Source organism: Chrysemys picta, chromosome 8 (genome assembly GCF_011386835.1).
Source record: "Chrysemys picta bellii isolate R12L10 chromosome 8, ASM1138683v2, whole genome shotgun sequence".
Taxonomy (NCBI): domain Eukaryota; kingdom Metazoa; phylum Chordata; order Testudines; family Emydidae; genus Chrysemys; species Chrysemys picta.
In genome coordinates this window covers 65,737,435-65,754,833 of record NC_088798.1, presented here as the reverse complement: position 1 = coordinate 65,754,833, position 17,399 = coordinate 65,737,435, and the positions used below count along the sequence as shown (strand labels likewise).

The 17,399-nt window shown below is 48.8% G+C and overlaps 1 protein-coding gene across 36 annotated transcripts in view; it reads left to right on the top strand.

Moving 5' to 3' along the window:
• Nucleotides 1–17,399, top strand: part of LOC101942176 (myomegalin) — a 168,356-nt gene that overhangs the window by 66,272 nt on the left and 84,685 nt on the right. For 16 of the 36 annotated variants that reach the window (XM_065554716.1, XM_042851066.2, XM_065554719.1 and 13 more), the window contains exons 1-5: nt 6,142–7,734; nt 12,026–12,145; nt 15,271–15,390; nt 15,632–15,724; nt 15,894–16,106. In XM_065554716.1, the coding sequence (XP_065410788.1) occupies nt 6,598–7,734; nt 12,026–12,145; nt 15,271–15,390; nt 15,632–15,724; nt 15,894–16,106 (1,683 nt within the window). In that variant the 5' untranslated portion in view covers nt 6,142–6,597. Of the gene's footprint in view, nt 1–6,141; nt 7,735–12,025; nt 12,146–15,270; nt 15,391–15,631; nt 15,725–15,893; nt 16,107–17,399 lie in introns of those variants that run through there. The other 20 variants (XM_024101123.3, XM_065554727.1, XM_065554731.1 and 17 more) reach the window with 5 other exon arrangements.

Here is a 17,399-nt window from a genome sequence, read left to right as displayed (position 1 = left end):
TAAGAGAAAAAAAAACTTTTGAAGTGATAATCAAGATAGCCCAGTACAGACAGTTTGATAAGAAGTGTGAGCATACTTACAAGGGGAGATAGAATCAATGTTTGTAATGGCTCAGCCATTCCCAGTCCTTATTCAAACCGGAGTTGATTGTGTCTAGTTTGCATATCAATTCTAGCTCAGCAGTCTCTCGTTTGAGTCTGTTTTTGAAGTTTTTCTGTTGTAATATAGCCACCCGCAGGTCTGTCACTGAATGACCAGACAGGTTAAAGTGTTCTCCCACTGGTTTTTGAGTATTTTGATTCCTGATGTCAGATTTGTGTCCATTAATTCTTTTGCGTAGAGACTGTCCAGTTTGGCCAATGTACATGGCAGAGGGGCATTGCTGGCACATGATGGCATATATCACATTGGTAGATGTGCAGGTGAACGAGCCCCTGATGCTATGGCTGATGTGATTAGATCCTATGATGATGTCACTTGAATAGATATGTGGACAGAGTTGGCATCGGGGTTTGTTACAAGGATAGGTTCCTGGGTTAGTGGTTTTGTTCAGTGATGTGTGGTTGCTGGTGAGTATTTGCTTTAGGTTGGGGGGTTGTCTGTAAGTGAGGACAGGTCTGTCTCCCAAGATCTGTGAGAGTAAAGGATCATCTTTCAGGATAGGTTGTAGATCTCTGATGATGCGCTGGAGAGGTTTTAGTTGGGGGCTGAAGGTGACAGCTAGTGGTGTTCTGTTATTTTCTTTGTTGGGCCTGTCTTGTAGGAGGTGACTTCTGGGTACTCGTCTGGCTCTGTCAATCTGTTTTTTCACTTCAGCAGGTGGGCATTGTAGTTTTAAGAATGCTTGATAGAGATCTTGTAGGTGCTTGTCTCTATCCGAGGGATTGGAGCAAATGCGGTTATATCTTAGAGCTTGGCTGTAGACAATGGATCGTGTGGTGTGTCTTGGATGGAAGCTGGAGGCATGTAGGTAAGTGTAGTGGTCATTAGGTTTCCGGTATAGGGTGGTATTTATGTGACCATCGCTTATTAGCACAGTAGTGTCCAGGAAATGGACCGCTTGTGTGGATTGATCTAGGCTGAGGTTGATGGTGGGATGGAAATTATTGAAATCATGGTGAAATTCCTCAAGGGCTTCTTTTCCATGGGTCCAGATGATGAAGATGTCATCAATGTAGCGCAAGTAGAGTAGGGGCGTTAGGGGACGAGAGCTAAGGAAGCGTTGTTCTAAGTCAGCCATAAAAATGTTGGCATATTGTGGGGCCATGCGGGTACCCATAGCAGTGCCGCTGACTTGAAGGTATATATTGTCCCCAAATGTGAAATAGTTGTGGGTGAGGACAAAATCACAAAGTTCAGCCACCAGGTTAGCTGTGACATTATCAGGGATACTGTTCCTGATAGCTTGTAGTCCATCTTTGTGTGGAATATTGGTGTAGAGGGCTTCTACGTCCATAGTGGCCAGGATGGTGTTTTCTGGAAGATCACCGATGGATTGTAGTTTCCTCAGGAAGTCAGTGGTGTCTCGAAGATAGCTGGGAGTGCTGGTAGCGTAGGGTCTGAGGAGAGAGTCTACATAACCAGACAAGCCTGATGTTAGGGTGCCAATGCCTGAGATGATGGGGCGTCCAGGATATCCAGGTTTATGGATCTTGGGTAGCAAATAGAATACCCCTGGTCGGGGTTCTAGGCATGTGTCTGTACAGATTTGTTCCTGTGCTTTGTCAGGGAGTTTTTTTAGCAGATGGTGTAGTTTCTTTAGGTAATCCTCAGTGGGATCAGAGGATAATGGCCTGTAGAATGTGGTGTTAGAGAGCTGTCCAGCAGCCTCTTGGTCATATTCCAATTTATTCATGATGACGACAGCACCTCCTTTGTCAGCCTTTTTGATTATGATGTCAGGGTTGTTTCTGAGGCTGTAGATGGCGTTGTGCTCAGCATTGCTGAGGTTATGTGGCAAGTGATGTTGCTTTTCCACAATTTCAGCCTGAGCTAGAATTGATATGCAAACTAGACACAATCAACTCCGGTTTGAATAAGGACTGGGAATGGCTGAGCCATTACAAACATTGATTCTATCTCCCCTTGTAAGTATGCTCACACTTCTTATCAAACTGTCTGTACTGGGCTAAGTTTTTTTTTCTCTTAATTAATTGGCCTCTCAGAGTTGGTAAGACAACTCCCACCTGTTTATGCTCTCTGTATGTGTGTATATATATCTCCTCAATATATGTTCCATTCTATATGCATCCGAAGAAGTGGGCTGTAGTCCACGAAAGCTTATGCTCTAATAAATTTGTTAGTCTCTAAGGTGCCACAAGTACTCCTGTTCTTCTTTTTGTGGATACAGACTAACACGGCTGCTACTCTGAAACCTCTCCACCTGAGCGTTCCATTACCCCACCTCCTGTGGAAGGGCAACCAATCAGGGTCCCTGTGCTTGTCTCTTCCTTCAGCAGATGAGGCAGTCCATTACCCCTCCTCCTCCTCCTCTCTGTACACAAAGGGCTGGAAGCACTGGGCCCCCATTCGGATTCCCATCTCCTCCATGGCTGCGTACTTGGGTTTGTGGGGTTGCCGATTTGTTACTCTGCCGTTAATTGTTTTTTATCAAACTTTTTTTCTAATTTTCACGAAGTTGTTCAGTCCAAACCCTGCCTGCATCGGCCAGTGTGTGCTCTGCAGTGGCCTTCTCAGCGTGAGTCTGGAGGTGCAAATCCAGGGTCCACATCGCAACACCCCCATCTTACACAGAACTGAGAGACCAATTCCCAGCCTTTGTGCCAGGAGTGGGGCCCATCTCCATTGCCCATTTCAAACATTTTCAACAGGCTCCTCTGTGACCCTTCCGCTTGGAAGGAGCATCCCACTTACCGTCCTCCAAACCCCTCCATCAAACTCCATTCTGCCATGGCCTCCGAGAAACCCAACCAGGGTTAGGCAGCCAGTGTGCTGAGACCTTTGTATCACATGCTGACCAAGCATGCTCCCTATCATGCTTCCCCAGGAGTATCCAGGGCTTTGAGATACCTGGCTACCACCTACCATTAGCGTGAGGAGGCCATAGGCCAGCTCCCCAACTCCACCTGCCACGGCAACACAAGTAATGCCCTCTAGGCCTACACAGGCCCTGCTCTCTCTCTCTCCAGGTTAGCAGGGGGCACACACCAACCCCTGAGCATCTCCCTGGAATGTCCAGCCTCTGATCCACTGGCCCCTCGCAGGATTCACTGATGCACTGCTCCCAAAGAAGCCGTGTACCCCAGCTTACCAGTTCCACCTCAGATCACCATGCTGCTTCACACCTAGCACTTAGATATGATTATAGTTAAAACAGGTCCAGGTTTTATTTAACAAAGGCTAGAGATTCAAGTGACAGCAAGTAGAAGTATTAGAATATTCTGGTTATATATAAAATCATAACGCATTCTTGAACCTAGATGTACTTAGCTAGTTACTGTCATGCCTTACAGAGCAAAGCTCTTCCTGCATTTTACAGCTAGTGCTGGCTGTGATCGTCTGTTCATAGGATGTCATGCTGTCAGCTTGCCTCCCATGTGAAAGATCCAGGGTGTCTGACCTTCAGCTATACCCCCTGTGACAATGCGGTTCTGGCGGAACCCAACTGAGAGTGCCAACTCAGGACAAATTGCTCAAACAGGGCAGTTACAGCCCAAGGCTGGGGTTTTTCCACCTCTAAGGCAAACCAAACCAGCCAGACTAAGAGGACTTCGGTCTCACCCCACCGGCTAACCGCAAGTCTTACAAGCAATTTCCTTAGACACTCCAGTTTCCCAGTATCACCACCAGTACCACTCGTTATGGGGACAAATGGTTATGAAAACCAATACCCAAATAAAAGAAAAAAGGTTCTCCTGATCCCAAAGGACCAAGCCCCAGACCCAGGTCAATATACAAATCAGATCTTACTCACAAATCACGCTGTTGCCAATCCTTTAGAATCTAAAATCTAAAGGTTTATTCATAAAAGGAAAAAGATAGAGAAGAGAGTTAGAATTGGTTAAATGGAATCAATTACATACAGTAATGGCCAAGTTCTTGGTTCAGGCTTGTAGCAGTGATGGAATAAACTGCAGGTTCAAATCAAGTCTCTGGAATACATCCCCCGCTGGGATGGGTCCTCAGTCCTTTGTTCAGAGCTTCAGTTTGTAGCAAAGTTCCTCCAGAGGTAAGAAGCAGGATTGAAGACAAGATGGAGATGAGGCATCAGCCTTATATAGTCTTTTCCAGGTGTAAGAACACCTCTTTGTTCTTACTGTGGAAAATCACAGCAAAATGGAGTCTGGAGTCACATGGGCAAGTTCCTGCATACTTTGCTGAGTCTCAAGGCATATTTGCCTTCTCTCAATGGGTTCATTGTATAGCTGATGGTCCTTAATGGGCCATCAAGCAGGCTAGGCAGAGCTAACACCAGTTTGTCTGGGATGTTACCCAGCAGCATAGCATAAGTTTGAAATACAGACAGTAGAGCCAATATTCATAACTTCAACTACAAAATTGATACACACATATAGACAGCATAATCATAACCAGTAAACCATAACCTTGTCTTAGACACCCCATTTGACCCCCTTTATACAAGATTTGGGTGCCACTACAGGACCTTGGTTGCAACAATGATCTATATGGTCCCAGATTATATCAATAACGTCACACCCCCACGATCCATTCTCTTCCAATAAGGCCTTGGCTAAACTGGCGTGTACAGCGCTGCAACTTGCTGCGCTCAGGGGTGTGAAAAAACACCCCCCTGAGCGCGAGTACAGCGCTGTAAAGCGCCAGTGTAAGCAGCGCTGCAAGCTATTCCCCTCGGAGAGGTGGCGTACATACAGCGCTGTGAGAGCTCTCTTGCAGCGCTGGCGGCGCGACTACACTCGCGCGCTGTGAAGTCCCGAGTGTAGCAAGGCCAAAGTTTCCTTTCATGAAGATTTCACAATCTCTTGACTGGCATTTGGTTCAGTAGGTGAACAGGCATTCATCAGGAGGCCCCCAATACACACCTGACCAGAAACAGAGATAAGCATCTGTCACTTCCTGCCTGTAACAAACATGTCTGAGTTTTGTCACCTTCTCATGACCTGCCTCACCTCCCAGATTTTAAGAACAATTTTCAGTACGGTTATCTAAATCCTTAAACATTATCCATACACACATTTTGCAATGATTATGATGACCAGTGAGCTCTTGGGGGGAGAGAGAGAGAGACCTCTTAGTGAATTATTGTGTATATGTCTGACCTAGGGATCCCAGGTGGGAAGTGGCACACAGTGGCTGGTGGCTGGCAGTGGGTGAGGACACGAGGTGAATTGTGGGTGCTTGGCACAGCGGGTGGTAAGAGGCCCTGGCTGCAGGGAAGTAGGGCAGGTGGCACTGCATGATATGGTAATTGGCTGGGGGTGCAGCAGGCAGGGCCGGCTTTAGGAACTGCGGGGCCCGATTCGAATACCCGGCGGCAGTCTGGTTCTTCGGCGGCACTTCGGCGGCGGGGGGTCCTTCACTCGCTCCGGGTCGTCTGCGGCACTGAAGGACACCCTGCTGCCGAAGACCCGGACCGCTGCTGGCTGAGTAAAAAAAATTAAAAAGGTGCCTAAGGCGTGGGGCCCGATTCCGGGGAATTGGCCTTAAAGCCGGCCCTGGCAGTAGGGTCACTGTTTGCAGAGCGCATTGCCTTGGCAGGGGGAGCACTGGGGTGGGGGTAGGGTGACCAGACAGCAAATGTGAAAAATCGGGATAGGTGGTGGGGGGTAATAGGAGCCCATATAAGAAAAAGACCCAAAAATCGGGACATCTGGTCACCCTAGGTGGGGGTGGGCTCTGTGTGGCACTGAGGATCCTGTTTGGCTGCTAGGTTTTGTGCTGAATCTCCCAAGAGAACTGGGACTGGAGAGGAGCGGGAGACGGTACCGTCCTTTGGCCCGCTTTGCAGCGCGGCTTCCTCTGCGCACGCGCTACTAGGCTGTGGGCAGAGGATGGAAACTACAACTCCCAGAAATCCCGGCTGGGCGCGCATGCGCGGCGGAGCCATCTTGCAATCTGAGCCGTAATCAAAGAGCCCCAGTGGCAGCAGGCGCCTCACGGGCGGCGGGACGTGTCGTGGCGGGTTGCTGCCGCCTCACGGCCGGTCGCGCCCTGCCCTTCCCTGGCCTCGGGCCGCGCGCAGCCCGGGCGGGGCCCCGAGCCCAAGCGGGGAGCCGGTGGGGTGGGTCAGGGGTCACCAAGGGAGGGGCTGTGGGGTCAGGGGGACTCTGGGGTAAGCTTGAGGGGTCCCTGGGACAGACTGAGGGATCGGGGGTGTTCCCCAAGGGGGTCAGCCTGTGCGGTCAGGGGGACCCTAAGGTGGGGTCAGGGATCTCTGGTGGCAGTTTGTGAGATTGGGGATCCCCCAGGGTGGGGGACAGCCTGTGGGGTCAGGGATCCCTGAGGGCAGCCTGTGGGGTAAGGGGGATTCTTAAGGTGGGGGGAGCCTGTGAGGTGAGGAGGTTCCAGTGAACGCCCCCAGGAGATATATTGAGTGAGCAGGGAGAACTCCCCCAGCAGGCCTGGGCGTGGGTCTGGGTCTGGGTGCTAGAGAGGAAGATGAGGGAGATCTGTAGGATTTGCGCCCGGGAGCTCTGTGGCAACCAGAGACGCTGGATATTCCACACGGCTGCCAAGCTCAACTTGCAGGTGCTTCTCTCCCATGTCCTGGGCAAGGAGCTCTGCCGAGATGGCAAAGCTGAATTTGCCTGCAGCAAGTGTGCGTTCATGCTGGACCGCATCTACAGGTTTGACACAGTCATCGCTCGCATCGAAGCCCTCTCCATCGAACGTTTGCAGAAGCTGCTGCTGGAGAAGGATCGCCTCAAGTTTTGCATTGCCAGCATGTATAGGAGGAATAATGAAGACTCTGGTATTGATGACAAAGTTGTTGGGGATATGACTGTTGACATTTCTGGCCTGCCTGATGTCAGATACACCGCCCTTCTTCAGGAGGACTTTGCCTATTCTGGATTTGAATGCTGGACAGAGCATGAGGAACATATCCCAGAACTGCACAGCTGCCACACTTCGGAGAGCATGGGTAACCGCCCAAGGCGATGCCGTGGCTGTGCTGCATTACGTGTTGCAGATGCTGACTATGAAGCAATTTGCAGAGTCCCACGAAAGGTGGCCAGGAGTATCTCTTGTGGTCCTTCCACCAGGTGGCCAGCTAGTGTATGCAATGAGGAATCTTCTGTGTGTGAACCTATAACTGCTGACTTGGCAAGTGCCACGGTGCCTGTGGAAGAAGAAAGCATGGAGGAAGGGACTCCTGGGTCCTCTGTTGAATCCTTGGACACAATGGTTAAGGTCAGCCCTCCACGACAGAAGGATGAGGAAGCAGACAAAGGTGTAAAAGGGAGTGAGAAGTGTGATGATTGCTCAGATGCCCGTACCACTCCAAACTCGTCATTGTATGGGAATAGGTTGGAGCTAGCCCTTAGGCTGATCAAAGCTTTTGACTACAAGCCTGTTCAGAGTCCCAGAGGGAGCAGGTTACCTATTCCAGTGAAATCCATCCTGCCATGTTCCAAGCCTAGCCATGACCTGGTGGATGGAAGTGCTCTTCTTGGCTCAGTGAATGCTGGTTCTGGTTTCCTCAGTGCAGCCACAAAACCCTTTCCCTTGGAGCTTTCTGACCTGCAGGAGCTGTGGGATGATCTCTGTGAAGATTATATGCCACTTCGAGTACAGGTAGAGGTCAATGTGCAACATTAGTTTAAAAAAAAATACTGACCCTGAGACCACTGTGGATTCAGATGTGCTGAGATCATATGGATAGCTAAATGTAGCCAAACTCAGGCTAGGAATAGGTAGCTGCCTTTTAACTATTTTAACTGTACCCCCTCTATGCAATCCGTTCCTTTTCCATTACCAGGTATTGTCTTCCTGCCGTGTTTTGAAGAAGTGAGCCCTCTGGGTCTTGGTGCCTTCACATCTCTCTTTCTCTCTCTCTCTCCTGCTCCTTCCTAAGACTGTAAACTAGTGTGGGTCTGAGTTTTAGTTTGCCTCTAGTTTCCTCCCAAGCAAATACTGCTACTTGATTTTTCCTTGCTCCTCTCTATAACTTGGTTTAAATTGATAAGTTCCACTAAAGGAAATATTGTAAGTTGTCAGAGACCTCTTCTAAGTGCTGATTTCTATTGGCCTTTATAACTGCTTTGTTCTGATGTATCAGGAATCTTCCTCCTCTCAGACAGAGTCCTAAACTATAATCCTCCTTCTAAGGATCAGTCCTCAAATGCACACAGGGGTACACTGGTATGTTACCTACAGAGACTGTCATCTTTGAGATGGATTTGCTTCAGTGGATGATTTTAGGGCTAGCATTCTAGATACTTGGTTTGTCTCCTGATCCTTTAAAAAGTTCAAGTGATTAGTGGCAGATGCCACCAAAGAGCCTGTGAGTTGAAGACTCTGCTTTCAGAGGAGTTCTAGGTGTCTTGCCCACTGTGTACATTCCAGTCCACTTATAGCTCTGGATTTTCTCTGTTTTGCCAGGCTTTAAAATCCTGATTAGCATGTGGCCAGAAAACTACACCTGTAACTACTTTACCTCTTTGTTAATGAATAGAAAGCCCCAGTCAGCTTCAATTCAGGAATATCCATGTCAGTCTAATTGTATTGACATTAGCAGTCTTGCTGTCTAATGTGCCTGCTAGCCTTAGGGACTAGAAAGATGCTTGTTTATTACTATGGCAACTGTAGTCAGTGGATACATTTCCTATTCAGTGGCTGATTCTTTTCCTAGTCTGGCATTTTCCAAAGACTTGTACTCTTTCCGCATCAGCTATGATGTGGCTTTAGTGACAGGCTAGAAATTGTGCTATGGAGGAACACAAACTGACAAAAGTAATAAATTCACTGCTAATCCACTTGTAGCTCATGATTGAAGATCTGCTGACACCACCTGAAAAACCTCCTAGTGAGGGACAGTGCTGCAGCTTCTGCCCTATCCTACGGTCTCTATATCCCTCACTGCTCATTTTTCATTACTGGGGACATTTGTACAGTATTAAGAATAAGATTTTTTTTTCTTAATGCACATCTTTCAAGAGTGGAACAAACATTAATTTGTATATGGATTTAAATGGCTTGGCTTTCTCTCATGTCTTACTATCTTTGTTACATCTCAGAGTTACTTACAAAGGGTTTTCTAAACGCGAGCCTTTGTCACATGTCTGTTTCTGCAGTGATTCATCATGTTGAATTTGCAACTTCCCATTTCTTACCATGGCAACAAAATGTTATCACCAGCACTCCACAGATTTCAGTGCTGGATCTGGCAGAAGGAGAAAGCTCTTACTCACACTCTGAATGGCTTTAATGCTAGAAATGGAAAGTCAGACAGTTGCCAGCAAAGTAAATAGTTTTTGTATAAATGTTTTTTTTCCCTTCTTTTCCCCAGTAGGAAAACTACTCTTCAAGAGCCAAATATTGCGCTCATTCCATTAACATGAAAATCTGCCAATCATAGGAGTTGCGTTTCCCTAAGAAGCTGATAGGCTTCTTGTCTTTGGTCCTTGCCTGGAATAGCAATCATTTTAGGTTCATTCATCACAATTAGAATGTCTCAGAGCATTAAGATCTGATAGGCAGATGACTTCTTAGGCCTGGTTGGCACTGGCATTTTCTGCAAAACATCAAAACCGCTTTCAGCCTTGCAGCGCCAGAGGCAGTAGCAAGAATGCTAGCGTAAACTGGCTGCCAGGGTTTTCATCACTGTTCTGTGCAAACCTGCTCTCGGCAGGGTTAGACAACATGATGGTTATGAAAGACAGGTGGGAAGTCTATGCTAATGCTCCTATTGCTGCTGCAGGTGCACTGGTGGGGAGAACTTAGAAAATGCCAATGTAGAAAAAATTCTGGGGTGCAAAGATTCTATTTTTGGTACGGTAGTGTCCCAGTAATGAAGAATTAAGGATGGTAGATCCTAAGTGCCAGGACTTGGCTCTTCTAAGTTGGTCATGGCTCTTTATTTTTTTTTTAATTTTCTAGTGTGTCAATTTATTCAAAGAATGTAATTGTAATTGGGGAGGAGGGAGAATTTATGCTTATCCTTAGGCTGCTGAAAAGGCACAACTAAAGAGTTACAGTCTGCCTCCTGTAAGATGTGCTAGCAGCAGCCCCGTCTATGCTCAAGGGCCCCTTGTCAGGCCAGGTTGAACAATGTGCAGGGATGTCAGAGTGCAGAGCTTTATTAAAACCTTCCCCGCTGTCCATGGCACTTGTTCAGAAGTGATTGCTCGCCCCGTCACTTACAGCACTAAATATGCTGTCAAGCAAGCAAAGGCTCTTGTCCCTGCTGAGAACTAGATCTAGACAAAATTTCAAAGCTCAGCCAAAATTATCTGCTGATACCTGAAAGAGTGCTTCTCACTGTCACGGAGTATTGGGGGACTCAGGGCCCTGCACCCCCGGCTTCCTGCGATTCACCATGACTCTCAGCCAGCCAGTAAAGCAGAAGGTTTATTTGGATGACAGGAATACAGTCCAAGACAGGTCTTGCAGGCACAGACAACAGGGCCCCCCTCAGTTAGGTCCATCTGAGGGTCCCAGGGCATCCCAGCCCACCCCCCTTTGGGAGCTCAGAGCAATCTCTGCCTCCCAGCCATCTCACCACCCAGCTTCCAAAACTCTGCCTTCAGCGACCCCTCCCACAGCCTTTGTTCAGTTTCCCGGGCTAAGGTGTCACCTGGCCTCCAACCCCTTCCTGGGTTCTCATGTTACACGCTCAGGTATTCTCCCCCCGGGCAGTCTACCATCCCCCAATGCAGACTATCCTAGCCACACTCCCCTGTCAGCATTCACAGACCACAGTAAGAACAGTCCCAGTTCGTCACACTCACCTTCTAGACAGTGGGTCTGAACTCAGCCCCAAAGAGCTTACAGGCCTAATTAGATGTGAAGGAGCGAGACAGTAAGGAGGGCTGATGACAGAAGCGTCAATCAAATTATTATATGATTACCCAGTGATTGCTGGCCACAGCATGCTGCACTAAGGAAGGTGTGATTCTTTTTCTTTGCTTTCCAAGTAAATTGATGTCTGTCTTGGGTAACTTTTTCAGGCCTAGTGGCAGGAGCGAGTGGGGGGACCTGAATGAGAAGTGTTGGCCTCATGAATCATCTGAGAAAGGGCATTCCATGCATGTTGCGGGAGCAGGCAACGATATTTGTGGATAAAGTAGGACATTGAGGTTGGCATCACTGGGAGTGGAAGGGGCAGCGCAGAAGGTCATCAGCTAAGTTATGGAGAACTGTGAAGGGTGATTACAAGAATCTTGGGCTGGACATTGTGTAGATAGGAGCCAGTTGAGTGATTCAAAGAGGGTGGGAAATAGGTTCCAGTCCTGTGGTGAGGAAGGTGATCTTTACAGCAGCATTTTGGATGGACTGAAGGGTGCCAGGGAGGCCTCTGAGAAGGAGGTTACAATAATAGGGACAGGAGGTAAGGACCTGAACAAGAGTGTTTGCTGTCAGGTTGGACAGAAAAGGTCAGATCCTGATGATGAAGTGTCAGGACTGGCTGGGTGTGACTGCAAGGGAGGAGGCAGCGATTATCCTGCATTATGGGCTGAGGAACTGGTGGTGATCTAAAGTGAATGGAGTTTCAGAAGGAAGCTAAGTTCAGCTCTGGCCATGTTAAGCTGACCGCAAAGCACGCGGGAGGGACAGGATTGGAGTGGGGGAAGTAGGTTGGTGAGTCGCTGGCTGGAGATGGTAGTTGAAGCTGTATGAACAGATGAGGTCACCCAGTGAGAGGGTGTAAAGGGAGAACAATGGGCCAAGAACAGACGCTTGGGAGGGGAGGAGGAACTGCCAGAAGGTCCCTGAAGGATCAGCCAGACATGTAGCAAGAGAGGGTGGAGGTGCACGTGGCAGGATGTTGAGAAGGCGGCTATAATCCACGTTAGGAGGGCTACCATCACTCTGAATAGAAACAAGGCAAGGACTCAGGCTACCCACTTCTCCTCTGTCTCTCCAGAATCTGCCTGAGGACCATCAGCAGCTGACTCAGTGTGACCCTGTGGCGAGTGGGCGTGTGTCTGAATCGCATGCTGCTGAGCTGCAGGACAAAATCCAGCAGTACGATGCCACCAACAAGGTATTTGTTCACTGGCTGCACATTCAGCTCCTTGAGGATTCTCGCCCACCTTAATTAGCAATAGCCATGAAGTATCATTGAAGGCACTGGAAGTTGCCCAAACTGAGGTGGTGCTATTGGCCTTCAACCAGGCTAGGAAGTGCTTCCTTTCCTATAGCTACGCTATGCAACTTCCTTCTTTATGCCAGTTCTAAAGCAGTGTTTGAAAGACCTTCCCCTATGCAAGGGGGCCTCCATAGAGCCATTGGAGGAAAGATGCCTACATCCCCTAGCTCCACCCACTGCCTGCCTCTCCCACTCTGGCTTCTTGGCTGCTGCTTCTCTATGGCCGGGGTGGCCAACCTGAGCCTGAGAAGGAGCCAGAATTTACCAATGTGCATTGCCAAAGAGCCACAGTAACATGTCAGCAGCCCCCATCAGTTTCCCCCGCCCCCAGTGTCTCCCATCTGCCAGCAGCACCGCTGATCAGCACCTAACCCTCCATCCCTGCGCCTCCTGCCTGCCGTGATCAGCTGTTTTGTAGTGTGCAGGAGGCTTGGGGGCGGGGGGGGGAGCAAGAGCACGGCAGACTCAGGGGAAGGGGTGGGGGCCTTGGGGGAAGGAGTGGAGTGGGGACTGGGACAGAGCCAGGGGTTGAGCAGTGAGCACCTTGTAGCACACTGGAAAGTTGGCACCTGTAGCTCCAGCACCGGAGTTGGCGCCTATGCAAGGAGCCGCATATTAACCTCTGAAGAGCCGCTCCGGAGCCACAGGTTGGCCACCCCTGCTCTATGGTGAGCCTTCTGTAGGCAGAGAGGGCAGCTGGCCTCCTTTAGGTGTGGGATGAAGGAGGTCAGCCTGCAGAGGGGCCCACCCTGGCATGCTTTTAAAGGGCATGAAGTAAAAATTAGCTGAACAAGATGATGGCCAGCCTAGTGGCAGATTAAATGAATACACATGGGAAGGCATAGCTGGTTTTATATATGCCCATTGTAGTGCTGTAAATTAACTGTAACCAATCAGGAAAACACCACAGAGGTCTTTGTGAACAGCTCCATGCAAACTTCTGCTCAGCATGCAGCAGCAGGCAAAATTGCAAAGAGAGTTTAGCAGTGTTAAGAAAGGGATGGTAAAACCTTGTCTGTTACAGTGCCCTTGTATAAATCAGTTGTTGTCCATAGCTGAAACACTTGAGTTCAGTTTGGCCAGCCACGCTCCGGAAGGATAACTCTGAAATAGAAAAGGTCCAGAGAGCAGCAATGAAAATGATTAGGGGTGTGGAATTAAAAAGACAAGGGCAATTTAGTTTCAAAAGAAGCCAAATAAGAGGTAACGTGCCAGATATATAAATTAATGAGCAGTATAGAGAAGGTCATTTGGGAGTATTTGAGGACCATTGTGGTATCAAGGTCATTATAGATATTTACCTTCTCATAATAAAAGATGATGTTTAAAAGGCAACATTTAAAACTGATTAAAATAAACACTTTTTTAAAGCAACTTAATCTGTGGAAGTCACTTCCACATGCCATTATGGAAGCAATTGCTCAGCGGGATTGAGAAAAGATTTATCTTCTATTACACTAGTGAGGATGAAAACATAGGAGGTGCTTTGGCACTCATGTTTCAGGCCATAAACCAGCCTTCCCCTCCAGCCATGATGTTGCAAAACTTCTGTGTGGCAGGGGAAGCCCTAATCAGCACCTGCCACTCCAGCCCCACTCAGGGAAGTGGGTTGGGGCTGGGCAACTAGCATGGACTGGCCCCACCTGCCAGCCTTGTTAACAGGGGCTAAATGCTTGGGAGGCAGTGAATCCGGAGGGTGGGGCAGAGACCAGGAGGAGAGAGTAGGCTCAGAAGGAGCCAGGAGCCTGCTACCCTGTTGCTACTGAGGCCTGTGCTAGGCCAAACCTGTAAATACTCTGTAAATAGTTGGAGCTTGGTGGTGGGGACTGGGTACAGGAATAAAAAGCATGGTTGTTGCACCAGCTTGAAGTGGTCCTGACACACTGGGGAGCGGGCCCAGGAGGCTAAACGCAGCGGGTTGCAGTGAACACCCCGTTACATTCCGTTATGTGGATTTCACTGTGTTGAAGCCAGGACACTGGGCTGGATGGACCATGTATTTGCTCGAGTATGGTGTTACCTAAATCCAGGCAGTTGCTGCAAGAGTGAGTGGCTGGCTGGATAGTGCTACCTGGAGAAAGGCAGGAAGAGTGTAAATATGTAACTGTAATGCTCTAGCTGTAGAGGGTGAGTTGGAGGGAAAGGAAGTGGTCTCTGGGATATGTGGGTTCAGTTTTGGAGGTTCCAGATCTCCAGGAGTGCCATGGGCTGGAGCCTCTCTTACTCTTTTGAAGGGGTTGGAGAAATGAGTAATTGAAACTGGGATTGGCATTAGGCAGCTGAGTGTCGGAGACAGTATAAGACAGAGTAAGCAGGGTTCCCCTGGTGGATGTGCAAGGTGATGTGATGCATAGGGTCGGAGGCCAGGATTTCAACCCCTCCCTCAGACTGGATCACTGGGGGCTGGAAGCACAGGTGCTGACTTTCCAAAGTGCCGGGGGGTGCTCAACCCCCAGCTCTGCCCCAGGCTCCGCCCCCACTCCACCCTTCCCCCAAGGCTCTACCCCCACCCTGCCTCTTCCAACCCCTGCTCCACCCTGCCCCGCCTCTTACTGCCCAGTTCCATCTCCTGCATGCTGCGAAACAGCTGATTGCGACGGGCGGGAGGCACATGGAGAGAGGGTGAGACACTGATCCACAGGGCCTGCCAGCAGTCAGGAGACGCTGGGGTGGTAGGAGGGAGCTGATGGGGGGGCTGCCAGTGGGAGCTCAGCACACACCATTTTTTCCCCATGGGTGATCCAGCCCCAGAGCACCCACAGAGTCGGTGCCTATGGCTGGAAGTTGGCCTCAGCCCCTGTGAAAGAAGGGAAGGCCTTGCATTGCCTTGTCGCTACTCTCTCCACCCAGCTCAAGAGCAGCAGAGCCAGACTTCAGAGGGAGCCACGTTGGTCTTGATCTGGGGAAATAAAGAGGAACCTCTGGGCTCTGTGGACCCAGTATGGTGTAGAGGGATTCTTGGGGGCAATTCCATGAAGTTTGGGGCTTGGTAACTAAACCGTTGTGTTCTCTGTGTTCAGTTGCTGCAGGAAAAGCTAAATGAGATGAATTTTGAATTAAAATCTGTCCAGGAAACATCCCAGAGACAAGAGCGTACAATCCAGAGTCTGAACGAGGCCCTGAAGAGCAAAGAAAGTGAGGTAACTGGCACTGTTGAGGAGGGCCAGTGCTGTGCCCTTGTATAGGAAATGTGGATGCAGGGAAGCATGCTATTCTAGCAGCAATTCAGAGGGAACCCTTCAGCCATCCTTGGACCTTGCTCATTTCTCCTGTGACTTGTTTCTGTCAAAGCACTTACAACAGGCAGAGGCAATCTGTGTCCAAGACTCCTGGGGGTGTGGGGCTTGCTAACGGTTGGGTGTCCTATCCCCTATCTTGCAGACAGAGGAGCTGTACCATGTGATTGAAGGGCAGAATGAGACCATGGCCAAACTACGGGACATGTTACATAGAAGCCAGCTTGGACACTTGCAGGTACGTCCCTGTGGGCCCCTCCATCCCCCAGAAATGAGAGGCCTTTGCCTTTAAAAGAAAATTGAAAGGCCTTGGGTCTTTCACTGTCACGGACTCCTTCATTGTTCTGAACAGCTCTTGTGAGCTCACACTTAAACACACTCACATTTCTGTTCTCCTCTCTTGTCAGACCTCGGAGGGTCCATCCCCTTCCCAGCAGCACATGGCACTGCTAGATCTGCAGAACACGCTCTTCTGCACCCAGCTGGAGATGCAGAAGCTGAAGAGGGCTCAGCGGCAGAAAGAACAGCAACTGGCTGAAGCCAGGAGAGTTACCCAGCTTCTAGAGGCTGCTGTGCAGGAGGAACAGCAGCTGAAAGAGGTGTCATGGAAACACAATCAGGTACGGCATGCTTCAGCAAATGACAGTAAAGTGTTTTTGCATATGAAGACAGCAAACCACTGGCCTTCATAATGCTTCTATTAGCTGAATGCCTTAAGTGGGTCTATTTCCTGTTAGCTTACATTCAACAGTACGTGTACACAATCCGTGCAAGGACTGAATACAGTGGATCAGTAGTGTCACTTACTGGTATGTTTTAACTGGTGCAAATGTCCTGTTTCTTTTTGTGATGCTATACTCCTATTTCTCCAGTGGATTAGCCAGGGTGGACTTGAAAACTTTAAACTTCACCTCTGGCTAGAAGAGGGGATTTAAAAAAAGGTTCCTACATACACAGGAAAAATTGTATCGGTTTTAAAGTTGTACTATCACTAACAAATTTTCACTTTGCGGAAGTGCAGTTAGGGAATTGAGTGCAGACCCCTAATTCCAGTTGCTTGTCAGTTTCACTACCAAACTTCATGTGATTGGACCCACTCTGATAGTGACTTTCTGAAGAAGTTAAGAGTTAGTTGCTCTGTTCTTGCGCTGGGCACAAAATAATACATAGAACTAAAGAAAGAGGCATGTGGCTGGTATTCCGTGTCAAGTGGACACTTTGGTGAGATGGATGGATTTAGAGTTTAAAAATCACTAAATGTCTCTGTAATTTCAAAGAAGAATGCTTTGGTGGCTGTGCTGTACAAAACTCCTACTCAGCATGTAGGTAAGTAATCAGATGTGTCTATGTGGAGATGTATTAAACTTCATAGCAATGGAGATAGGGAATAGGAACCCCCCACTTGAGACATACTCAGCCATGGTCCACACTGACATCTGTCCATGCAGCTGTGAAAACCCTATCTCCATCTACATGTGTGCTACACATGTACTGAGCCTAGCTTCCATAAGCTGAACCACATGAAGATATTCTTCATCGGTGCTCCATCCATATGCTTGCTGAAGGGTTCGCATCCCCTTCTCCTGCGGAAGGAGGTCAGGCTCTCTGTTTTCTGATCTGAATGACAGCAGCCTATAACATCTGAATCCTACTGAATCCCTGTTGTCCACTCCTGCAGCCCAGCCTGCCCTTTACCTTGTGAGATTCAACAGGATAACGTGCATCTGAAGAAGTGGGGTTTTTACCCATGAAAGCTTATGCCCAAATAAATCTGTTAGTCTTTAAGGTGCCACCGGACTCCTCGTTGTTTTTAACAGGATAACAGCGACTCCTGAGGGTGTCTCCGTCTCTGGGGTGACTGACTGACAGGGCTTCCTGTTAAGTGGGCATCTTATGGCAAAGAAGTGAGAAGT